This window comes from Cajanus cajan, chromosome 4, assembly GCF_000230855.2.
Source record: "Cajanus cajan strain Asha chromosome 4, NIPB_CcT2T_4, whole genome shotgun sequence".
Lineage (NCBI taxonomy): Eukaryota > Viridiplantae > Streptophyta > Magnoliopsida > Fabales > Fabaceae > Cajanus > Cajanus cajan.
In genome coordinates this window covers 3,801,680-3,829,186 of record NC_138520.1, presented here as the reverse complement: position 1 = coordinate 3,829,186, position 27,507 = coordinate 3,801,680, and the positions used below count along the sequence as shown (strand labels likewise).

General features: G+C 30.3%; 1 protein-coding gene across 1 annotated transcript; it reads left to right on the top strand.

Annotated features, from left to right (window-relative positions):
• Positions 1–20,140: 20,140 nt before the first annotated feature.
• Positions 20,141–22,694, top strand: LOC109802395 (cytokinin riboside 5'-monophosphate phosphoribohydrolase LOG1). The gene is made up of 7 exons (XM_020363750.3): positions 20,141–20,490; positions 20,620–20,717; positions 20,804–20,834; positions 20,926–21,025; positions 21,499–21,569; positions 21,989–22,132; positions 22,249–22,694. The coding sequence occupies exons 1-7, from the start codon at positions 20,365–20,367 to the stop codon at positions 22,342–22,344; spliced, it is 666 nt and encodes a 221-aa protein (XP_020219339.1). The 5' UTR covers positions 20,141–20,364; the 3' UTR covers positions 22,345–22,694.
• The last annotated feature ends 4,813 nt before the right edge of the window (positions 22,695–27,507 follow it).

The window sequence follows — 27,507 nt, the reverse complement described above, 5'->3', positions numbered from 1 at the left end:
ATTAATGTTTTCTTCATATAATCCTATTCTAGTGACCGAAATATATTGGTCTAATGAATACAATGAATAGAGAAAAATATAAGAAGAAGAATGAGCCCAATATTGGGTATCAAAAGCCCAAAGCCCAAGAAGCCCAAAATTAAGCCCAAAACACCTAAACCCTAATCTATGGTCAAAATACAAGACCAACATGAAAATAGATTCCTATACTAAGAAAGTACAATTAGACATGGTGTATAATCAATCAAGCCCAAGTGAGAAGCACCCTAGGCCCACCAAGCCCATTGGGCCCACTAAGCTCTGAAGCAGTCAAATCTTCAAGTAACCTCCTGGCCATAGCTCTAGTGGTTGGGCCTTTAGCCCATGCTCTTCCATCACTCGTTCTGGATTCATTCGTCATGTGTTAAATTTGCATCTAGAACGGTCCGTTCTTAAACTAGAACGACCTATTCTGGAGTTGAATTTTAACTCATAACGTCCATGTTTGGAACGACCCGTTCCTAGGCATGGCAATCTAATCCGCCCCCGTGGGTACCTGTTCGAACCCGTCCCGATTTGGACAGAAAAACCCGTGTTTATCGGGTTTGGGTTCAGGTTTTCCCCAATTGATAAAATTGGAGGCAATACCTGCCCCGCTCCCGCCCCCGTCCCTGCCCCTGTTCCCGCCCCGCTTAATAATATAATTAAAAAATTATTTGTATATATATATATATATATATCAAAATTAGAAATATTTATATATAAAAATTTATATTATTTTACTTTTCTTTTATTATTTTTAAATTTTTTCATATTTATTTAAAAGAAAAAATAAAAAAATAAAAAAAATAAGAGCGGTGGCGGGGGCGGGGAAACCCGAACCCCGCCAGCGGGGGTGGGGATGGGTACCCAAGTTTTACCCCCGGCAGGTATCGGGGGCGGGGGCAGGGGCGGTTTAAATTTGTGGGGGCGGGGGCGGGGCCCCGCCTCGTTGTCATGCCTACCCGTTCCTAACTAGGGTTTATAGGCCTTTTTAGTAGTTTGGAACAATCCGTTCCAAGCTATAAATCACCCTTATTGGGCTTTGAGTCTTCATATAATTTATGAAAATTGGGGTATTACACCCGATGCATCAAAATCATCAAAACCCCAATTTTTCCAAAAACCCTCGAAAATGTGGAATCTTTCATTTCAACCCTTGATTTTCAAAATTTATGCACCAATTGAGTTCCTAAACTCACATGCAACCAAACAACCTACATTCTAGCTTTCCTCACTTGAAAATAAGCTCAAAACAGCCAAGAATTTGAGAAGAAGAAGAAATTCCTCCAAAGCTCGACCCGCGGACTTCAATTCTCCAAAAACAAGCTTCCTAGCCTGAATTCTAAGAAAAGACAGAAGGGATTAATGATCTAGAGAAGAAGAATCAAACAAAGAAATTTGGGAGAGAAAGGAGCTCAATGGCTCATAGTCCTTCTCTCTAAAACTTCTCTCTAAATTTCTTTGAGTATGAGCTTATGAAGCTCCCTTCTTAGAGAAAACCTTATATATTATTCTCTCTTTATCACCTACTAAACTCTAAATCAACTTACTACGATAGACAAGTCAAGAAGAAATAAAGTCTTAGCTTTAATTTATTTAGTTTATTTATAACTTAATTATTGTTATTTTTATAGAAAATTACTTCAATTATTTTAAATATTATTAATTTATTATTTAATAAAATAGGAAATGAATTCATTTTAAAATTAAAAATAAAATAAAACTATACATATATACCTACAAATTTAAAATTGATTATAATTTTTTAATAAAAACCACTCAGAATGCTTATCTAATAGATAGGATAAAATCAACTTTAAGTTAATTTCTGAAATTCATTAAGATCTTAACGTAAATACTAATGAATTTAATAGTTATGCTCATACACTGTATAGTGTAAAATGATTTACACAATTAGTTATCGAAATTGGTTTAATAGAATTAAATTAAGTAAAAAATAGAAAGAAATGGGATGATATAAATAATATTTATATAAATCAAAAAGAAAAAAAAAAAGATAATCTAAAAATATTAGAAAAGAGGGATTAATATAGTTGGAACCAAATTTCACACATTTCCACACATTTCCCTTCATTTTTTAGGGGAAGTTTTTTAAAGTGAAGTTAACCAAATGTTACCTATAATTCCCTTCAATTCTCTCTAATCAAACACATTCAAATTTTTAAATTTTTCACACTTCACTACATTTTCTTCCTCTTCTTTACTACTTTCTCTTTATCAAACATATCATTAAATTAATAAACTATATATATATATATATATTATAAATTGTGATTAGATGATTGTGTAAAATTATAATATCAATGCATCATTATCAAATTGAATTCTAATTAATATTTTTTTTTACACTGATAACAAAATAAAAAATGAAAATAAGTTATTAGAAATATTATTAATATAATCTCTTTGACACACACACACACACATATATATATATATATGGAGAATGCTAATATACTCCCACCTATTTTTTAGTTGGAGTATGTTAGCAACCTACACCAAAATTTTAGGATAAGAAAATTACTCATTTCTTTTGATTTGATTAGTTTATATAAAGGATATTACAGTAATTTAATTTAATTTTAAAAGAAAATAAAATATTTTCTCTCTCTTATTAACTTCATTCTCCAACTCATTTATTTTATTTATTAATTAATTTCTTATTTGTTTAAAGAGAGAGGGGAGACATCATGAGAGATGAGAGATAAATGAGTTAAAGAAGGAATTTAATAGGAGAGAGATAAATAAGTTAGAGAAAGAATTTAATAGGAAAGAGAAATGAGTTGGAGAGGAAATTTAATAGGAGTGAGAAATGACTTAGAGAATAAAATTAATAAGAGAGAAAATATTTTATTTTTATTTAAAATTAAATTAAATTACTATAATATCTTTTGTACAAATTAACCAAATCAAAAGAAATGAGTGGTTTTTTGTCCTAAAATTTGGGTGTAGGTTGCTAACATACTCCCACTAAAAAATAGGTGGAAGTATATTAGCATTTCTCATATATATATATATATATATATAAGTTAATTATTCATACACTTTCAGTGTAAAATTTTTTACACTAACAACCAATCATATCTTTTAAATTATTTTATTTTATTATTATTTCATTAAATAAGCAACTGACATGTCACTATTAAAAGATATGATTGGTTGCTGGTGTAAAAAAATTTTACACTGGTAATGTATAGGTGATTATCTCTCTCTCTCTCTCTCTATATATATATATATATATATATATATATAAAGGCTATGCATATGACAAAATGGCTCTTTCCTCACCTACATAGCGCTGCTCTGTTTTTCAACAATCCGTGAATTTCTACCCACAGCCACGAGATGACACAGCCCATCATGAAAAGCCATGAAATATATTAATTAATTAATGGAAAAAAAAAAATTCATGTTATACACCGAAAAATATCATTAGGTTGTCTTTTCTTAGGATTAAACTAAACGTGAAAGGAAAAATGTCTCTTCATAAGAGTAATTATATAATCTCTTTCGCGATCCACGTTATCAGGCTTCTAAGTATATAAATAATTCATTGTGAAAGAGCGCGACTCTCGTTGTGAACAGACATTAACATTAAACAACGTTCAAACATTCAATTATATAATATTTCTTGAATTAAATAAACAAACCCACGAGTTGTGAAAAAAATGCGCATGAAGAGCCAAAGAAAGAAGGTTTTAATTTTGCATAGATGTGCATGCCATTAAGAGACAGCAGGCCAGGCTAACAAACTACAGTTAAGCAAAAAAACAATTCACATTCGTCGTAACATTTAATTAAAAAAGATGTTCAAACTGAAGCCTTTACCATAATTTAGGCTCATTAAAGACGTTGTTAACAGCATCACTAATCGTTGAATTTGTTGTGTAGTGTTTTTTTTAAAGAAATCATTAATTTACATAAAAAAATGTATAAAGAAAGGCAAGTCGAGTTTACATTATGCAGCAAATGAAAGCATAATTGACAGAAGCAGCCACGTTAGATAGGATATTTGGAAAAGCAGTGGATTGGATAGGATGTTTGAATTGAAGCTAGCGTGGAAGATTCATTGGTATTCTTATTTTATGTTTGGAGGCACTCGATTGCTTTTGTTATTCTAGAGAAATTAAGCAAAAGATGAATAATAATATTTTATGAAGTGATTCATTCAAAAGAAAACCGAAGTAACAAAGAGACAAAATGGTGGCACTGAGACGGATTCACATTTCGCATCAACGAAAGATGCAAGAAACTAAGTAGAAGACAAAGCCTTGTGTTGTGCGTGGAATTAATTGGGATTCCAAAGCCAAAAATTTTGGAAACCACCGTTTGTCCCACGCGGCGTTATCAAGTTGCAAACTCGAGTTTATCATAAGCTCGTTTCGGCTAGGGCTTAATAATAATAATCTTGTACTGAAGTTGGTGATGGCATCAATTTGTACCTTGCATAATTGCATCACATCATATTTAACTACCACTTGATTCATGCATTGTAATCTGGGGGCTAAAAACTCCACCTCAGTTTCTGTGCCTCTTATGCCTACTTTTACTCATCGTTAATTCTGATCTTTTGAGAATTATGCTGATGAAGGTGATAAAGTTTATACTATTAAAGTGCATAAAAACATGGACAAAATCTGATTGGATCGAACTTTAATTAACTTCAACAGGTTCATCCAAGTTAATAGACCATTTAATTTTCAAATGAATAAATCAGGATTCAGGAATAAATCAGAATTCAGGAAACAACTACACCGGTAGAGAAGGAATTCTAAAATTTATAAAACTTTTTCTTTTAATTAAATTTTTAACACAATTGTATATTTATCATTTTTTTAATGTATATTTATGATTTAAATTCAAAAACATTTATTAAATTGTAAAAATTCTTTATCAATTGATATACTACTTGACACTAATTATTTTTTTATTAATGAAAGTCGCATCTATCTTTTTACAAAAAAAAAAAAAAAGAATTTGAACTTAAAACTTTGTAAACATTGTCTCAATCTTTCATTATTATAAGCTGAACTAGTATCTTTTTAACATGTATTGATTTGATTGAATAATATATATATATATATATAACAATAATTTCTCTTTTCTAATTCTAAAAAATAAAATAAAAACTAGTAATTAATGTGACTCACACTCTTCTCACACATATAAATAATATAGTCACTACTACAAGATGCATATTTTACATCGGTTCTTTAAAATCATCTACATATCGGTTCTAAAACCGATGTAGAATAGAGTGACGTAGAAAATGTATATATTTTAGTTTTGATTACTTATGTTATTTTCTATAAAATTTTCTTTAGCTTTGTATGCATATATTTTGTGATTTTTCGCCTAAATTAAACATATGAAGGTTTACAAAACTTTTAAAAGGATTCTTTTGAACAAAAACAAAAGTTTAGCATCAACTAAATAATATGGGGTGACCACCTTTAGTTCTATTACATATCATAGGGGTGAAAAACCAAATAGTTATCCATATATGATATATACTACTAGATATTGACAATTGACTCTTATGACAAAGGCCTTTCAAATAATTATTTTGTATCAATTTTTTAACTCTTAAATAATTAACTCTCCTCCTTTAATTGGTCAAAAAAAAATTAACTCTCCTAAGACCAAAAACGAAAATCTCTTCAAAACACAAGTACTTACTTTAAGCCACGTGTATATATATATATACTCGGACGGACACAGCCTCTTATGTTAGGTGGCTTCTCTGATGGACTATTAGCACAAGTGGTTCATGGGTGTACCATCAATTTTAACCTTAAGATACATCTAAATTAATAGACCATAATACACCTTACCACACTGGATCCAAATTTTTGATTTTTTTACTGAATTTTTTTTTTTTAAATTATCCAAAAAAAACACGTGTTACGAAGCACTGACGCAGGTGATACTGACTTTCGGAACGGGCCGTTCTAAAATCAAAACGGGTCGTTCCAAATGAACAAATAACACATAAATATTGGATCAGAACGGGCCGTTCCAGATGACAAAAAAACACATAATGAAAGGAACGGAACGGCCCGTTCCAAAATCAGAACAACCCGTTCCAAACTCAAACATAACACATGAATAATTAAATCAGAACGGGCCATTCTGAATTCGGAACGGCCCGTTCTAACTACAAATTTCTCATACAAAATTTTTTAAGCAAAATAATATTTTTTTTTTCATTCTACTAAATTACATCTAAACCCAAAAAATCTTATACTAAGGTCCATAATACAAGACCAAATAATATAAACTCCTATACTGCCAAATATATAAGAAAGGTGGTCATCCATGTAAAGCCCAAGTAAAAAGAACCCTAGGCCCACCAAACCCATTGGGCTCACTAAGCTCAGAAGTAAACAAAAGCCCAAAGGCCCATAAAGCCCAAAACTAGGCCCAATAAGCTTAAAACCCAAAAAGTCTTATACTAAGGCCTATAATACAATACCAAACAATATAAACTCCTATACTACCAAATATATGAGAAAGGTGGTCATCCATGTAAAGCCCAAGTATAAAGAACCCTAGGCCCACCAAACCCATTGGGCTCACTAAGCTCAGAAGCAGTCAAAAGCCCAAAGGCCCATGAAGTCCAAAACTAGGCCCAATAAGCTTAAACCCAAAAAGTCTTATACTAAGACCCATAATACAAGACTAAACAATATAAACTCTTATACTACCAAATATATGAGAAAGGTGGTCATCCATGTAAAGCCCAAGCAAAGAGACTCTTAGGCCCACCAAACCCATTGGGCTCACTAAGCTCAGAAGAAAACAAAAGCCCAAAGGCCCATAAAGCCCAAAACTAGGCTCAATAAGCTTAAAACCCAAAAAGTCTTATATTAAGGCCCATAATACAAGACCAAACAATATAAACTCCTGTACTACCAAATTTATGAGAAAGGTGGTCATCCATGTAAAGCCTGAGTATAAAGAACCCTAGGCCCACCAAACCCATTGGACTCACTGAGCTCAGAAGCAGTCAAAAGCCCAAAGGTCCATGAAGTCCAAAACTAGGCCCAATAAGCTTAAAATCCAAAAAGTCTTATACTAAGACCCATAATACAAGACCAAACAATATAAACTCTTATACTACCAAATATATGAGAAAGGTTGTCATCCATGTAAAGCCCAAGCAAAGAGAACCTTAGGCCCACCAAACCCATTGGGCTCACTAAGCTCAGAAGAAAATCAAAAGTCCAAAGGTCCATGAAGCCCAAAACTAGGCCCAATAAGCTTAAAACCCAAAAAGTCTTATACTAAGGCACATAATACAAGACCAAATAATATAAACTCTTATACTACCAAATATATGAGAAAGGTGGTCATCCATGTAAAACCCAAGTAAAGAGAACCTTAGGCCCACCAAACCCATTGGGCTCACTAAGCTCAGAAGTAAACAAAAGCCCAAAGGCCCATAAAGCCCAAAGGCCCATAAAGCCCAAAGGCCCATAAAGCCCAAAACTAAGCCCAATAAGCTTAAAATCCAAAAAGTCTTATACTAAGGCCCATAATACAAGACCAAACAATATAAACTCCTATACTACCAAATAAATGGGAAAGGTGGTCATCCATGTAAAACTCAAGTAAAGAGAACCCTGGCCCACCAAACCTATTGGGCTCGCAAAGCTCAGAAGCAAACAAAAGTCCAAAGGCCCATGAAGCCCAAAACTAGGCCCAATAAGCTTAAAACCCAAAAGGTCTTATATTAAGGCCCATAATACAAGACTAAACAATATAAACTCCTACACTACCAAATATATGAGAAAGGTGGTCATCTATGTAAAGCCCAAGTAAAAAAGAACCTTAGGCCCACCAAACCCATTAGGCTCACTAAGCTCAGAAGCAAAAGCAAAAGCCAAGAAAGGTGGGCCTTAATATAAGACTTCTTGGGTTTTAAGCTTATTGGGCCTAGTTTTGGGCTTCATGGGCCTTTTGGCTTTTGATTGCTTTTAAACTTAGTGAGCCCAATGGGTTTGGTGGGCCTAAGGTTCTCTTTACTTGGGCTTTACATGGATGACCTCCTTTCTCATATATTTGGTAGTATAGGAGTTTATATTGTTTGGTCTTGCATTATGGGCCTTAGTATATGACTTTTTGGATTTTAAGCTTATTGGGCCTAGTTTTGGGCTTCATGGGCCTTTTGGCTTTTTCTTGCTTCTGAGCTTAGTGAGCCCAATGGGTTTGGTGGGCCTAAGGTTCTCTTTACTTAGGCTTTACATGGATGACCACCTTTCTCATATATTTGGTAGTATAGAAGTTTATATTGTTTGGTCTATGGGCCTTAGTATAAATTTTTTTGGGTTTTAAGCTTATTGGGCCTAGTTTTGGGCTTCATAGGCCTTTTGGCTTTTGCTTGCTTCTGAGCTTAGTGAGCCCCAACTACCTTTCTCATATATTTGGTAGTATAAGAGTTTATATTGTTTGGTCTTGTATTATGGGCCTTAGTATAAGATTTTTTGGTTTTTAAGCTTATTGGGCATAGTTTTGGACATCATGGGCCTTTGGGCTTTATGGGCCTTTGGGCTTTTGTTTACTTCTGAGCTTAGTGAGCCCAATGGGTTTGGTGGGCCTAAGGTTCTCTTTAGTTGGGCTTTACATGGATGACCACCTTTCTCATATATTTGGTAGTATAAGAGTTTATATTGTTTGGTCTTCTATTATGGGCCTTAGTATAAGACTTTTTGGGTTTTAAGCTTATTGGGCATAGTTTTGGACTTCATGAGCCTTTGGGCTTTTGACTGCTTCTGAGCTCAGGGAGCCCAATGGATTTGGTGGGCCTAGGGTTCTTTATACTTGGGCTTTACATGGATGACCACCTTTCTCATATATTTGGTAGTATAGGAGTTTATATTGTTTGGTCTTGTATTATGGGCCTTAGTATAAGACTTTTTGGGTTTTAAGCTTATTGGGCCTAGTTTTGGGCTTTATGGGCCTTTGGGTTTTAGTTTACTTTTGAGCTTAGTGAGCCCAATGGGTTTGGTGGGCCTAGAGTTCTTTTTACTTGGGCTTTACATGGATGACCACCTTTCTTATATATTTGGTAGTATAGGAGTTTATATTATTTGGTCTTGTATTATGGACCTTGGTATAAGATTTTTTGGGTTTAGATGTAATTTAGTAGAATGAAAAAAAAAAATTATTTTGCTTAAAAAAATTCGTATGAGAAATTTGTAGTTAGAACGGGTCGTTCCGATTTCAGAACGGCCCATTCTACTTTAATTATTCATGTGTTAGGATTGAATTTGGAACGGGCCGTTCTGATTTTGGAACGGGCCGTTCCATTCCATTCATTATGTGTTTTTTTGTCATCTGGAACGGCCCGTTCTAATCCAATATTTATGTGTTATTTGTTCATTTGGAACGGTCCGTTTTGATTTTAGAACGGCATGTTCCGAAATTCAGTATCAGCTGTGTCAGTCTATCGTAACACGTGTTTTTTTTTAGATAATTTAAAAAAAAAATCAGTAAAAAAATCGGAAATTTGGATCTAGTGTGGTACGTAAGGTGTATTATGGTCTATTAATTTAGATACATCTTAAGGTTAAAATTGATGGTGCACCAATTTAGATGTATCTAATAGTCCATCAGAGAAGTCACCCTTATGTTAAACAAACATATATATATATATATATATATATATATATGTATATATATATGTATATATATATATATATATATAATTAAAAACAGTTTATGTTTTCAATTTAATATTGATTAAAAAAAAATATAAAAGAAAGAGATGAAAGAATATGCTTATGAAGTACTAGAAGGGATAAATAAATATTAGAAGTTATAGATAGTTATTCAGAGTTGATATAAGAGATTTTTTTTTTATATTCAAGAAGTATAATGATCTAATAAATATTAGAAGTTGCATATAGTTATTCAAGACATTTCATGCCTCTAATAATTACAGACATAAATAAATATTAAAAGTTGCAGATAATTATTTCGAAAGAATATAAGATTATTATTTTTTTATACATTCAAAAAGTATAATGATCTATTAAAAAGTGGAGATAAAAGGGTGGTTACTAAAATATATCCCTTTTATAATAGTTATAGATATAACATAAATTAATAATTTTAATTTGTAAAAAAGCTCACCAGAAAAATTATAAACTAATAAATTTTGAATTGTAAATTCGACTATCCATTCAAGAATGAGACCACAAAAGGTCAGCTAAATAAGAGAGTATGACAATTGCTTTTTACACAAATTTTTTATGCGCTCATTTTTTTTGTATTAGCTAAGTCGACATTGATAAATTTGATGAGGAGGAATCAATTCTTTGGAGCCAACAACAAAGATCCCCATACATACTTGTCTGAATTCATCTTAATTTGCAACACTATGTGTGGAGAAAAGATAGACACTAGAAGGGAGGTTGAATAGTATTAATCAAAATCTCACACTTTTTTTTAAACAATGTAGTATACTAACTTTGGGAGTGCAGATGAAGAGATAAGAAAGAATAGCACAAGGTGTTTTTATACTAGTTCATCTCAACCATCAAGACTATGTCCAGTTCTTGATCAACCTTATTAAGTTCAACCAGTAAGACAATGTCCTATTCTTGATCAACCTAATCAAGTTCTACTATGTTTTACAAAAATACAAGTATTCTTTCATAAGCCACTTCTGACTCAACCAAAGTATTCTTTGACTTGCCTTTTCAAGCAACTACCAAAGTATTCTTTGAACACAGTCTCTTCAAGCTTCAAACAATTAATTATTCTTTGAACACACAAAGTCAGTTTAGGATTTAATCAACCAAATATTATTTTACAATCAAGTCTCTCCAAGTTCAAAGCAATAACACTAAGTTAAATTTAGGTAAGATAACTGTGTGTTTCGTCTTACTTTATTTCAAGACGTGATGCAACAATTTTAAGTACATAACTTGTTGACAAAAAAATGAATATATTTTTACAATGTGTTAACTCTTGCATTTTGAATCTTCAAGCTTCCTTATATAGGTGCTTCAGTGAAGGTGATCGTTGCAAATCCATGAGTGTCTCTCATAGGCTTGCTTCATTTGTCTTCATTTTCATTCCTTTGAGGAGAAGTGTTTGTTGGTGCATTAATTGCTTACATTAAATATGTTTCATCAAATTCTCACTTCTTTCTGATCAAAAAAGTTACTTATCACTTTTTAGGTACCAAACAAGAGGAGTCATGCATGTGTTAGTTAAAAACAACTTTTTTTGAGGAATTCCATGATTTAAGGGATCTTCTCATATTTTTCTGACACAAAACATGTTTTATGTTCCTTTCGTTATTTGTGAGTACTAAGGAAGCTATTTAACTTCGACCTACTAAGGAATCATGTGAACAAATATTGATTTAGTTATCAAATACCATAAATGATATAGATTCAAAATATATATATCTCACAGATGAAGTGTTTTGTCTATTAGACTTAATGATAAGATAACTAACCGTCTTAAACCAATTGTCTTATTGATTGATCTGAAAAAATTTTCTCTAGAAAAATGTCTATCTTTGTTGTCATTAAAACTTAAAACTTAAGGGGTTTAAGATTATCTTTTGACCTAACACCATGCAATATCAGGGTGTTCCAGATAATAACATCATATTGACAATGTTTCCTTTTTCACTATCTAGGAGAACGAGTTATTGACTACAATCATTCCCACCAAATAGTTTCATTATATGGGATGATTTGTCTAATAAGTGTTTAGAGAAGTACTTTCTCCCAAAGAAAATCAAGTAATGTAAGATGGTTATCAACAACTTTCAACAAGAGATAAACAAGCCATTCTCAAAAGCATGAGACAGATACCAAAATTTGTTAAAGAAGTGCCCAAACCATGGGTTGGATGATATATGCACCTTTCTAGGAAAACTGTTGTATGATACTAAGCTCATTAATCTAGATGTCTCAATTAGGGGAAATATTAATTACAAGACGCTAGAAGAGGTAGTCATCATCATAAATAGTATTTCTAGCAATCATAATAAGATTTGCACCACAGAAGGAAGTCTACGAGTTGGGTCCTAATGATGCAATATTGACTAAAAACAAACTTCTAGCTTAATATATTGAACTATTGAACAAGATAGTAGAGAAATTTCTACAACAACTTCAGCAACTACAATCTCAAACACCTACGCCTGTTTCTGCATATTATATCAGTGGTTGTGAGAGTTGGGGAGGCACTTAGCAGTAGGTTCAATGTGGGGCAATACTGGATGAGCCTCTTCACGAGGTTAATTACATGAGCAATCAAGGAAGATATTGAGGTCATCAAGGTGGAAATTTCAATAGAAGAGGAGGACAACAACATTAGAATTTTGGATGGAATTAACATAATGCAAACACCTCTAGTACACCTCTTCAAGAACATAAGATGAATATGTATGACTATTAGATAAGATTGGAGGACACCCTCAACAAATTCATTCAAACTCCCACCAAAAACCAAAAGAACACAGGTTGCAATTAAAGATTTGGAAATAAAAATGGGACAGCTCTCTACCTAATTGAAGAAACATTAAGGGGAATCATTGTGCTATTTTTACATGAAGTAAAAAAAGAGTATGGTGTCGAGGTTGGTGAGAAAAACAAAGAGGAAGAAATAAGTGGAGAAGATGAGGGGAAAAAAGAAGAAGAAATAAATAAATAAAATAAAATAAAATGAAAAAGAGATTGTGAGAGAAAAAGAAGGAGTGTTAGTTGAGGGAGATGGGGAAAAGAAGATGAAACATCAAGTGGCGAAAGAGATGATGAACGCATAATAGCCCTTGGTGAAAGAATTTTCATACTCTCTTGTATCCACAAAGAAGAGTAGAGAAAGACAATATGCTCAGTTTTTAGATATCTCCAAACAACTTCAAATCAATATACCATTTATAGAAGTTTTAGAGCAAATGGCAACCTATGGTAAGTTTATGAACACTACAAGAAAATGACGATTTTGCGACGGTTATATGGCCTACATTGCGACGGTTAGAACTGCCGCAAAGACAACATTGCGACGGTTTGAGAACCGTCGCAGAATCGTCCGTCACCAGGCAATTTTGCGACGGTTATCAAAACCGTTGCACAAACCGTCGCAAAATTGAAATTGCGACTGTTTCATCAACTGTCGCACCAAATGCCTCTATATTAACATTGCGACCCTTTCATCAACTGTCGCACCAACTGCCTCTAAATTAATATTACAACCCTTTTTTTACCCATCAGAAATTATAATTTTTTTTTATTTTAATAAATTTATTAATGTAAGAATCCTCATATTTGGCCTTTCAAAGATTTTATTTCACGATATTTCACTGTTTAGCATGTTTTATCCTTACTTGTGCAATTTCTGGGAAACTTCCCAGAAGGTCATCCATCCATGTTTTATTCCAGGTCAAGCACGCTTAACTGTGAAGTTCTGATGAGTAAGCTACCGAAATGTATATGTATGTTGTCAGTATAACTTGTACAAATTAATTCATTTAAGTCATCCTCAAATATACAATCTCATATTTGTACTATAATAATAATATATAATAATTTTATATTACAAATAATAATAATAATAATAATAATATATTTAGTTATTCTTTATTTATATGTACTTACTTTTATAATTAACATCTACTTATTTTGATTTAAAATTATAATTTAAATTATTTAAATTTTTTAATTTATAATGACAATATAATTTATAAAATTATAAATATTTATTTATTACATACTTATAAATTAAATTCTAATATTTTAAATAAATTATTAATTAATTTAATATATTTATTTACCTTAAATCAAACATATAAAATTAAAAAAATGTATTTATCCTTGTTTTATTTTTTAATTATCAACTATTAATAAAATACTAACTTAAAATCTTATCTAATTATATATAATATTCTCATATCAAATTTAAAACCAGATATTAGTTATACAAAAATATTAAGATCATATAGTAAATTGTCAATAAGATTTTAGTTAAATAATTTAAAATAATTAATGTTTCAATTATATTGTTAATTAGAAAATAATTTATTCCAAAACTAATTAATTTTTTTATATTAATTATTAGTAAAATTTAATAATTTTTAAATTAACAATTAATTGGATCGATGAAATTCAACACACACGATGAGTTATTGAGTGGAATAACTTTACCAAGAGTTATTTTGTAAGTTATCTTAAATCAAATATATAAAATTCAAAAAATGTATTTATCCTTGTTTTATTTTTTAATTATCAACCATTAATAAAATATTAACTTAAAATCTTATCTAATTATATCATAATATTTTCATATCAAATTTAAAACCAGTTCTTACATTTTCGACAAATATAAATTTTTCTGAAATATTCCATCAATAATATAGCTTTTCCTACAAAAATTTTCTCATCGAAAATATAAATTTTCTGACAGATTTAATTTTGTTTTTATAAGAAATCATCTTCGATTAATATAACATTTTGTAAATATGATATAACAGTAAAAGATTTTCAATTTAGCGGTTAAATTTACAAAATTCACATTTAATATAAAGTTATTGAGTGGTGTAACACTTAGTAAAATTTACACTGATGTAATTATAAACCCCCTCATATATATATATATATATATATATATATATATATATATATATATTAAATGTGACTTTTACTAAGTATTACACCGCTCAATAACTTTATATTAAATGTAAATTTGGTAAATCCAACTGTTAGATTGAAAGTTCATATCTCTCATAGATTATATATACAAAACTTTATATTAACCCAAGATGATTTGATACTTCATTTTTATAAAACAAAATTGATGTAATATATTCATTTCAAAATACACTAAAATATAAACAATTTGATTACCTTCCCGTTGTTGTTCAATTTTAACAAAATTTGATATACACTTATAAAGTGATATGAACTTTCAATTTAACGGTTGGATTTACAAAATACACATTTAATATAAAGTTATTGAGCAGCATAATACTTAATAAAAGTTACATTGGTATAATTATAACCCCCTATATTATATATATATATACAGGGACGAATGTACGTTTGGAATAGTGGGCACTTGCCCCACTAGTATTTGACATATACATAATTTTTTATCTAAAAAAATAATATATTTTAAAAAATAAAAATTATATTCTAATAAAATAAAAATATAGATTCAGAAAAAAATTTTATTTATTTTATATCTGTTAAATTTTTTAAAGAAATTAATTCTCATGTAATAAAAAAAATTTCTTAATAATGAATTAATTTTTTAAAAAAGTTTAATTATAATATATATATGTATATATATATATGTCTTAATATTCACATATATAATGTAATATATTAAAATAAAAAGTTTTTTGACAAAATAAAATTTTTACCATGCATGTTTATCTTTTATGTTTTTTATTTATTGTATACGTTGATTGAAAAAATCAAAATAGTAAAATTGTATATATTGATTAAAAAAATCAAAATAAGAAAAATCAGAAGATTTATGTTCCATTTAGAATTGTTATTATAAGATATATTTTAAAATAAATTATCATCTAAAAATATATATTAGATATTAAAAACATATTTATATCAAATAAATTAAACTGGATTTTTATAAAATTTAACATATTTATTTTTATATTTTTAATAGTGTTAAAAAGATGGATATTTAAAATAAAATTTATAAAATTTAACATTGTAAATTATTCAATAATATGTGACGTGATAACTCAAAAATTAAGTTATAAAATGATAATTATACTTATTTATATACTCTAACACATCTTACATACAAGATAAATTCATAAGTTTGTTAAAAGATAAATTTATATCCTAGTCACGATTTTGAAATTATATAAAGAAAAAAAAATCGTGTACCTCATGTTAAAGAAAGTATATATAAAATTGTTAATAAAATATAAGTTCATTAAGATAATATACATAATACTTCAAAAAAAAACTTTTAAATTCTAATATAAAAAAATGTTGAAAATTTTGCGACGGTTTATGACTAACTGTCGCAATGTTAAATTTGCGACGATTTATGATTAACTGTCGCAATGTTAAACTTGCGACGGTTTATCATAAACCGTCGCAATGTTAAACAAATTTTGCGACAGTTTATGATAAACCGTCGTAATGTTAAACAAATTTTGCGACGGTTTACGATAAACCGTCGCAATGTTGAACAATTTTGCGACGGTTTTGAAAAACTGTCGTATGAAGGGTCGCAATATCAAAGCGACGACGGTTTCTAGATAACCGTCGCAATTTGTCCGTCGCAATTTATCATTTTTCTTGTAGTGGAAGGAGTGACTCACAAAGAAGAAGAAATTTATAAAAGAGGATGTCATTGAGTTAGAGACAAGTTGTAATGCCATTATTCAAAAACATTTGCCTCCAAAGCTTAAGGATCCTAAAATTTTAAGATTTAAAATCAAAATTTGTACACATTAGTTTTTGTCAATGTAAGTAAATTTTAGTTTTGCTGAGATGGGGGGATGGGGAAAAGAAGATGAAACATTAAGTGGTGAGAGAGAAAGGGTGAACGCACAATAAACTTTGGTGAAAGAATTTCCATAACTTCTTGTACCCGCAAAGAAGAGTAGAGAAAGACAACATGCTCGATTCTTATATATCTTCACTAAATTTTGGAGCAAATGTCTACCTACACGAAATTTATGTAGTGGTTCACAAAGAAGAAGAGATTCATAGAAGAGGATGTCATTGAGTTAGAAGCAAACTATAGTATCATCATTCAAAAACCTTTGCCTCTAAAGATTAAGGATCCTAAAATTTTGGGATTTAAAATAAAAATTTGTACACATTACTTTTTGTCGATGTAAATTGAGTAAATTTTAGTTTTGCTCCATGTAAAATATCATTCGTTGATTTTCATCTATGTAAAATCTAATTAATAATGTGTATGTGTGTGCATGTGTTCATGCGTGTATATGTGTGTGAGTTTGTAACATTATTTTCAAGATGTATAAAGTTTTTTTAGAAGTGTTACACACTAATAAGATATCACACGTAGTTGTGGATACTCCCAAAATAGTTACATAACCTTCTTAATTTTGCGTTGACTTAACATTTTAATAACATATAAGTAATTAAAAAATGATATAATAATAATTAGAGACAAAAAAAAAATGTTTCAAATTTTAAAAAGAAAAAATAAAAATTTACAAAACTAGAATTAAAATTTACTCATTTTGAAGGAAAAAAAAATAGACTTATAAATAATTACTAAATATTCATTCCGCAGGTGACTAAAATTACCATTAACACTACTACTTCTTGAACGTGACTATGATGTCATTAACACGACCATACAATAAAGGCCGGAACCACTAGAAGACACTTTTTAAATATACAGAACCAGTTCATATCAGGCCAAAGTTATTCTTGATTTAGCTCGTTAGAAATTCTCGAGGCCGTGGTGAGCTTCAGAAATTTTCCACGAATTATTCTCTTGTATAAACATAGACAATCCTAAATTGCGGCTCATTTTATTTCAGAAGAAGAATCGTTCAAAAGGGATAATAAATAAATATATATATATATATAGAAAAGCTAAAAGTAAAAAAGGTTTTGCTACTTTTTCATGGAAATTGAAAAACCAGGTTCTGTCTCCAACTCATTCAAACTATAACTACCGATTCAGAGGACAGTAATCAAATATGTAACCAGTTTAATTTAAGGGAAAAGCAAATGAGAACGAGAAATGAACAAACAGTAATAATAGTCGGAACTTGCTAATGACCAAAAAAAGAAAAAGAAAAAGGGTGTGGAATATTACTAAAACATTCTTTCCTCATTAAGTTGGAAAATGACAGATACATAAATAGCAACGTATCTGATTTGAGCAGTGGAGAGTGTTTGACAAAGCCTATACATGCCACTGTTAGCTCTTCTTGAAACTTCAAAGTACAACATCATTAATCAGATTGGATATGTAAATTACAAAATTATCATTAAAAATATGTTTTGACATGCCAATATTCTCACAATTATATACTTCTTCTATCTCATTTTTTATCTTTTAAAGAATTCACACCTTTTTTAAAAGAATATTAATTACATAAATTATAATAATAAAATCTGATAAAAAAAATATCCTCATTGAAAAATAGAACATAATTATAAATCATTTAAATATTTTATGTCAAATAACAATTAATAAAGATATATATTAAAAATAATTAATATTTACTAATTTTTAAAATAATAAATGTTTTGAGATAACTAAAAGCACTCAAAATAACAGATAATATGAAATAGAAGAGAGTATATACCTTTTAGAGCATTTTGAGACTATTTAATTAAGTCATATAAGACCATGTGAGTTCGATTTTAATATTTTTATTTTCTATTTTCTTACGAAATATCCCTTTTATGCATTATTATAATGGTGATTGATAAGCAATCGGGCAGGCCCAGTAGCTTGGTCCTCTATTACATGTAACAACCACTACAGCTGTGATTATCATGCTAACAAAAAAAAAAAGTTATCATTATCTGATATCCATTCAGTAGGTCCATAATTTTTTTCCCACTCATCCGTAAAGAATTTAAGAGAATATAATATATTTAATTTCACTTTTATTTAATTAAACTTCATAATTTTCCCATTAACTATTAATTAAAGAAGAAAAAATATATTTTGATCGAATAAAAGTTATTCAAGTAAGTGAGCTAACAAACACGTTAGAGTGGCATTAACTATTGTCTTAATTTAGATATGCTTTTATGAAAAAATATACTTTTCAAAAATATAAAACTATAGTCTTTTTTTCTTACAGTAATATAAAACTACAGTTGTTAATAAAAAAACGTTTTATTTGTACATAAATTTGGTTTAATTATACACTAATATTACTATGAAATAATATATATAAAAAATTATTTGGTTAGGCTATAATAGACAGTAGTAAATTTTTATTTTTAAAAAAAATAATTCGAAGAGTTAAATTATATTCCAGATATTTATGCATTCGGTCTGATTTCCTTTGCACTTTTTTTTTTCATACAAAGAAGTTCACGAATCACGGGCCGGACAGACAACATCCAAGATTTCACGTGACATTCACGTGTACCTATGTAACTCCCAAGTAGTGGGACTTGTATATTTTTTTTTAGCTTGATGAAGGTTTTGAAGGTCGAAACAATTAACAATGTGCTGTACCGGCAAATAAAAAAAAATTAACCTGCATATTAATAATTTGTGTTCGTGTCTCTAAAATTAAACTAATAGTCATTTCAATTTCTATTTTCATTTATCCAATTATTTTATATCCAAGCATGTTAATATATATATATATATATATATATATATATAAAATAAAAAATAAAAAACCTAACCTGTGTTAGACTTGAACTGTGATAGTTTTTTTTTTTTTTTTTTATAAAGTCGTTAACCCGGTTATGAGCATGCCCCCATTACTTTTTTAGGAAAAAATGGAGAAGGACAATTATTTTGGGTCACTGAACCGCACAGCGGTTTAATAGTACGAACATATGAGAACCGGAAAGAAACAGCCATAGCATGCATGATATTATGTTTTTTTTTTAATAGATATGTTTTTTTATAGGTACCTTGCATCCGTGCATGATACTGTCAAATTCGAAACCATTATAACAGAAAAAAAAAAAAAAAAAAAAAAAAAAAAAAAAGGTGGAAACAATTACAGCCATAACATGATTTTTTTTTTTTTTTTGTTGAGAAGAGATATTATAACACGAACTGCTAGCATTCGTATATTAACACACAAATTTGATCTAAAATATTAAATATTGTATACGGGTATTAATCAAATTAAGCTAGCGTACATGTGACATACTGACATTATACATTTAAACTTGAAAGGTCATTTGTATCATGAAAGAGTTGAATTTTTTTTTTTTTTAGAAAGTTGTATTTATAAAATAAAATAAAAAGTGGATTACGCGCATGAATTATGTAATTTGATAAGTGTGATGGAATTTAGAAAGAGGAATATAGGGAGAACTAGAAAAGGAAAAGGAAAATGATAGGGGAGGAGTGTGAATTGAAGGAAGAATATGTCACGAGACGAGAGGAGAGAAGATGGAGAGACGAGAGATGGATGTGACATGATATGATATGCGAAATATCATCATGTCATGTGTGGGTGGCATGGCATGGCTCTCTTATTTTCTTTATTTAAGAGCTAGACACACTATAAAGAGAAGCAATGACACCAATTCTCATTCCCCCTCACTTTTGGGTTCAAACTTAATTATTGCTGACTCTCCTTATTCTTAATTCCCTTGCACACAACACAACGCACTGTCTCAAATGGAAACTCAACACCAACAACCCTCCATCAAGTCTAGGTTCAGACGCATCTGTGTTTACTGTGGTAGCAGCCCTGGCAAAAGCCCCAGTTACCAGCTCGCTGCTGTTCAACTCGGAAAACAACTGGCAAGTACATATATATATTATTTCAACATTTTTTCATACTTGGGGTGTCCAAGGGTTTACTTAGTTTTTACTTTGTAAAAGAATATTTTTTATTCAAAAAAAATGTATGGCATGGTATGGTATATGTAGGTGGAGAGGAAGATTGACTTGGTTTATGGAGGAGGAAGCATAGGGTTAATGGGTCTAATCTCACAAGTTGTGTATGATGGTGGACGCCACGTGTTAGGGTAACTCACCGCTCCCTTCAATTAATTCTTCTGTCTCTTTCTTCCTGTATATTCTATTTAGGCTCACCAATCTTCTTCTTGCTCAGGGTTATTCCAAAGACACTTAATGCGAGAGAGGTACACTACTAATTGCTTTTGCTTAGGACCTTAAGTTTAGTTAATTAATTCAATTGACAATAGTTATTAATTAGTTAATTAATGTGTTTAGATCACTGGAGAGAGTGTTGGAGAAGTGAAGGCTGTATCAGGCATGCACCAACGTAAGGCCGAAATGGCCCGACAAGCCGATGCATTTATTGCACTGCCAGGTTTCTGTTTCTTTCTTATTCTTTCCTCATCCTATTCTTCTCTTTTTTAAATTCTCTCTTCGATAACCACATGTTATTGCTTTCCAAACACTAACGTCACCTCAAATTATTTCACCCCTTTCGATATATATTTTATTCCCATGTAAATTTTCTACCCCAATAATTTTATTATTAATTTTACACTCAACTCAACTCTCTGCAAACTTTTTTTTTGTGTATTTGCTTGTGGAAAAAGAAAAGGTGCGTGTATAAATACGCCTATCCTTGGTTGACATTCTTTGAGAAATCAAAGCGTTTCCCAAGACAACTGTTTCTGTAACTGTCAACCTTATGTGTTGTATAACTCTGATTCTTCTGGCGGTGACTCCAATGAAGTTCTTAGTATTTATGATCTTTTTTTAATGTGCTACTGTTGTATTGTTATTGCTATGGCAGTAATAATAATAATTTGTTGCAAATTTAAATTACTATAGGTGGATATGGCACCCTTGAAGAACTATTGGAAATTATCACCTGGGCTCAGCTAGGTATCCATGATAAACCGGTAAGATTTCGAAAACAAAAAACTCCTTTTCTTTTTTAATTAAGTCATTTGTCTAATAGAGCTAGTGTTAGATGGTTTTTTTCCCTTCCACACAAAATGCCTTTTTCTCGTGATAGAGCATTTTTTTTATAAATGCCTACGTCACCAAACTAATCAACTACTAGTTTTTTTTTTAAAAAGAAATGATTCGTTTATTAATTGGTACTAATAAATAGGCATTATTACGTGAATTCTTTGATTTGAGGAAGTCAAAGAAAAAGACATAATGATGGTGTTTACGGTTCAAAAGGGGGAAGTAGTTGATTAATGATTATTTTTAGAAGTTGAATGGTGACTAGTTATCAAAGAATTAAAGTGAGAAAAAAAACAAAAAAAAAATTATAGTTATAATGTAAAAAAGTGATGGGACGCACTTGCAGGTGGGGTTGTTGAACGTGGATGGGTACTACAACTCGCTGTTGGCGTTCATGGACAAAGCTGTGGACGAAGGCTTCGTAACACCAGCTGCCCGTCACATTATTGTTTCTGCCCAAACTGCCCAAGACCTCATGTGCAAACTTGAGGTACATAATAATTAAAAATACTAATCATGTTATGTTATGGTACATTCCAATCCTATTATATGTCCACACGTGGGACAACGTGGTGGGTCCATTTATCTGAGCCGTTGATTTTTCAGGAATATGTCCCCGAGCACTGTGGCGTGGCCCCCAAGCTAAGTTGGGAGATGGAGCAACAGTTAGTTAACACTGCAAAGTCAGATATTTCTCGTTGACTATATATTAATCTTCTACAACCACACTAATGCACACCATCAAGAACCCTAGGTTTAGTCTAAATTCTAAAAGTATAACCTCGACGACCTCAACCAAAAAACATCTAGTTGTAAGCTCCACAGAATAGTCGTTTTTACTTTAGCTGTGGAGGATCTCATCATTTGTAATTTCTTTACCCCTTGTTGCCTAAGGTTCAAGTTTCTTTATTTTTTTTTCTTTTTCTTTCTTGATTGGCTTTCACAGCGCTGAGACTATGTATTTTAATTTCTTAGTCAATTACGAACTAATTGTGCATTAGAATTTGACCTATCCAAGATATATATAAATACCATCCATGCATTTTCTATCGTGTCGGTGATTCGTAATGCTATAAGTTTCAAATTAATATAAATAATCGGTTTGTTGAATACAGCTCTTAATGGAAAGAATTGATGTGGATGGCGAAGAATGATGACACGTTGAAATTGGAGAAAAATAGGGCTAAAAAAGAATTGGTTGGAATGTTGACATGAATCACATGATGAGGTTCCATCGGCATCTGTGACTGTTATCGTCGGGTTATTTTCGTATGTGGGTTCGGGGACGGACCCTATTCTTTTCTTCATCGCTAACTAGTCGATGAGAAAAAAGAGACACTTTCTGAGTCTTATTCTAACCAACCTTATGGTCCCCGATAAATGGGACCCACCCAATTTGACCATTGATGGATAAACCACGGAAACCCAACCACATTTACCATATATTAATTGCTCCATTTCAATTCAAAAATGTATACCAAAGTTTTGCTAGGCCCTTTTTGCGTACGTACATTACAAAAGCAATAGTGTTTACCACAGTTCTATTATATCCTCTACTAATATTTATTTATTATATTATATTATTATACACGCACTTCTCTCTTTTATTTTAAAATAGAATAGCATAATTATGCATGAAATATTTTCAAATAATACATCGATGGATATCCGAATTTCTCTGGTCATATTAGTTGGTCTCCTTCTACAAGAAATTTTATTAAACTTAATATTTATGGATCTTCTCTTCATAAATTGGAATTTTCTGGATTTGGAGGTGTTGTTCAAGATTCAATGGTCAATGACTGATGGGTTTTTCTGGATTTTGTGACATATTCTAATCTTCATGTGAAAGTATTTGTAATACTTTTTTTTAAAGATCATAATATTAGTATAAAAGTATCTATCATTAAAAGTAGTATTTTTGTCGAGAATCATAAACATACCTTTTTAACATAATTTATTTTATATTTAATATTAAAATTTGAATTATAAATAATTTGATTAAAGAATACAAGTTATTATTATTTATGTCAATTAATATATATTTTTATAATATATTAACTACTATTGTTGGCTTGAAGTTTTGGTTATAAACAAGTCGAATTACACTCTATGATAACTTTGTATTTTAATCATTAAATAAGACTTGTCTTTGCATCTTTATTATTACTGATAATGAAAAAGATACTTTGTGTCTTCATGAAAAAAATATTTAAAAATAAATAGATATTTATGTTTTTTTAAATAAAAGTATAATTAGAATACAAATTTAGTGGACAGTTGCACATTCTTTTCCTGTAAAAAATTAAAATATAAATATAAGAGTATAATTTTATTTTAAAAAAATTGAATATAAAATATAATATTCCCTTTACATATTATTAAATAGATTAGTTTGAAGTTCCAGTCGTGAATCAGGTTCTATTAAAATTTTGTATTTCATCACTAGCTAGTTGATGAAAATGTTTCTTTTGACACCTAAATGCTATATGACACTTAGAGAGACATTTTTGCTTGATGAGCAAAATGTCATTGAAGGTTGTGCTTATTTTGCACCTGGCGAAAAAGATAAGGAGATTTTAAATATTGCTTCCTCTCTTGTTTTAAAATATCATAAATTCATAATGTTCTTAAAAAACAAAAATAGGCCTTTTTGGAAATTGGAAGCTCGTGTCCATTTTAGTTTGATTTAAAAAAAAAAAAAAAAAAAAAAAAAAAAACTGCATCTTATCGATACAGTCTACATGAAACTCAACATAGTTTTGAAAAGAAGTTTCAGAGTTTACAAATTAACACAAAAAGTATACAGATGATTTCTGTACGGTAAAATGATTAACTAAAAACAATCTTAATTATTAATTCATGGGGAACTCAGGGTCACTTGCATCATTATTTCTATGGACACAAAATCGTGGGACATTTGGAGAGTTTGAGAACATAATTGGAGCTAAAATTGAGCAACAATTTGGTGGAAGTTATTGTTGATCTTGATGGAATAATTGAAGGGGTGAAAGGACACCTGTCCTTGACCGTACTCAGTGGACAACATAGAGGGTGCCTCGTGTACAAAACAAAACAAAAGAGAAGTATAAATAAAGTGGTGCATGACGGAGAGAGTGTGTCCCACTCCCACAGGCCACATCTTAGGTTGGTGTTCAATGAAGCTATTGACGTTAGCAGATAAGAACCATGGGTCCACATGGCAAGTGCATGCCCACGTGGACATGCTCACGTTCTCCTTCTTTCTTTATTCCACAATACCAATATGAATATGAATATGAATATGAACATAGTATTGGTATGAATTAGGAACTAGCTAGGAAGGAAGGGGATGTGTATGGAAAGGAAATAAAAGAAAAAAACCCTTTTCATTACTTTTCTTTTCTTTTGCTCTTTTTGTGTATTGGATAAGCATGAGCTGAGCCTGGTTGATAAAAACGTCCAGTGCCGGTGGGAATCATGTCCCTCGCTAGAGTCTAGTCTTTAATTGTGTGCATTCATCTTTCGTCTTTCCCTTTGGTCAAAAAGATTAAAGGGAAACCAAAAGAATAAAAGTGATCAAGTCTTGTTTAAGTAGCGCTAATAGCGAGCTTAGTGACATAATAATGAATCAAAATCAATTCATGTCCCACCATTGCAATTGAATCATTGTTTAGCTTTTCCTTATTTTTCACTAATGTGCATTTAGTTTCACACTAGTTTTCTCGTCAAAATGAGTCGACCTTCTGAATATTAATGCCATCGGGTATAAGAATATATATATCTACGTACTCTTTGAATTCTGGGAAAGGAAACAAAATCATTGGCGTTTTGAATGTTTGGCGACCATCACGAACTTAATCTTGGACTTGTTCGCTGAAATTCTAAATTTCGGAAACTTTGTGCCACAAGATGAACCCAAAAGTAAACATTCCCGTCTGGTTCCTCCTTTATGCATTCAAATGTATATGTGGCTTAATTTTTTCTTACCATTGGCATCAACCTCAACTCCCTCTGACTCTGACTTTAATTAACGTCGGCTTCTACTCCATCTTACACCATAAAACTAGGATTTTTTAAACCTCCGCCACTGTAGCTAATTCATCATTTAATTGGTTTGAATGCAGTCCAGCTTTTCCCATTGTCTGACATTGACTATTATCGATCAAACAAAGCCATGACGTACGTTCTATTGTGAACGTTTATGTATAAATTATTAAATCCTAAACTATTTTTAATGATTTTATGTATATTTTTTTTATCTTTTTATCTAGCCATGAGCTTACCTTTATTTATTAATCTATTATCTTAATTATTAAATCACCAAATCACTTTATTTTTTGTCCTCTTTCTTTTCATTCAAATTCCTCTTCTTTTTTCCTGTCATACAATTGTTGTTACTTATCTATAGCAGCATTCTTATCTCCGGTATATTGATTTTTTTTTTTTTTTTGTTAAACTTTATTGTGCAAAACTCAATTTCATGTATCATCACTTGTCTTATAGGATCTACTGGGTAGAAAAGAAAGAAATAGAGGAAAAAGGAATAAGTAAATCCGTAAGAGAGAAATAATGAAACAAATAAGTGAGATTACAAGAAATAGAAATTTTGAGTTGTTTGATTTAAAAAAAGAGAAGAGAAATAATAATATTATAAAATTGTTTAATTTGAATATAAATATATAAAATATAAGAATAAGTAAATTTCATTTTTAGTCTTAAAAGAATAACTTACCTACAATGCATGTTGACACTCTTTTTAATCGATTATTTTAAAGTACAATTGATTGTTTAAGAATTTCAATTAGATTATTTAGAAATTCCAATTGATTAAAGTTACAACCAAGTAAGGAGGTAATCGATTATTAAAGCAATGATAATCGATTAAATATTACTCCAACCTAAAAGTTCATAATTGATTAATAATATGTTATAATCAATTAAAGGTATTTTATTTTTGCATCACGTTTAATAAGATGTGGATCAACTCAAAGCTTAAAATACTTGTTTCTCTATTAATTTGATGTTTTAGACATAAATATCAAAATCTCAATTTGTTTCACTCAATTTGGTTCACAAGGATCAAATGATTGTTCATGTGTCCTTATATGTAGAAACTCAAACAAAAGTTTGTTTATTTATATTTTCTCATTATGAAATCTTTTCATTCTCACTTCACATCTTGGAACGGACCGTTCAATATTCTGTTGTTCTAGGTATAGAAGAACTACACCAATCTATCCCGAACTTGGTTGTTAAACTTTACTGTAGTGATGAGATTTTAAAAACTTTTATTTAAAATCTTTTTATATCTTTCTTTCCTTATCTTTTAGTGAAGAGCATAGATCATAGACGCAATCTAAACATGTAGTAAATTGGGGTATTTTCTAAACTTGAGAATGGACAAACTTATATTTCTTGGGAGTTTCTTTGCACATTATTAGCAAGAGAAAAAAAAATAAAATAAGGCACTCACTATAATTTACCTGCTTTCCTATTTCTCACTAAGCAACAAAACAACCTCACATTACAAATTCGGCTCTATTTCTCTCCTCATGCAGTGATAGTGTGTTTAGTGTGGCATTTTGAATGTACCAGGGTTTATGTTTTTGTTTCAAATTATTAAAATATTGATTTTTTGGTATATAACTTAACAGTATTTTAGAAGGACGCACATACACCAATAAAAATCACTCTTTGAATTACACGCATATAGTTATTTTGTAAAAAATAAAATAGGAATTAAAATAAATGTTATTTATTAATTTGAAAAATTAAATGACCATTTTTTTTTATTTAATGGAAAGATAACATACAGAAGACTCAACTGAAGGTATCCTTGAGGAGGAGGAGGAGGAGGGTATCAATGACAGGAGAGGTCTCCTT

Excerpts from the sequence above, each read along its gene's own strand:
- LOC109802395 (XM_020363750.3), top strand. The coding sequence starts at position 20,365 with ATGGAAACTCAACACCAACAACCCTCCATCAAGTCTAGGTTCAGACGC. Across the intron at positions 20,491-20,619 it reads TTCAACTCGGAAAACAACTG|GTGGAGAGGAAGATTGACTT; the intron begins GCAAGTACATAT and ends TGGTATATGTAG. Across the intron at positions 20,835-20,925 it reads AGACACTTAATGCGAGAGAG|ATCACTGGAGAGAGTGTTGG; the intron begins GTACACTACTAA and ends TAATGTGTTTAG.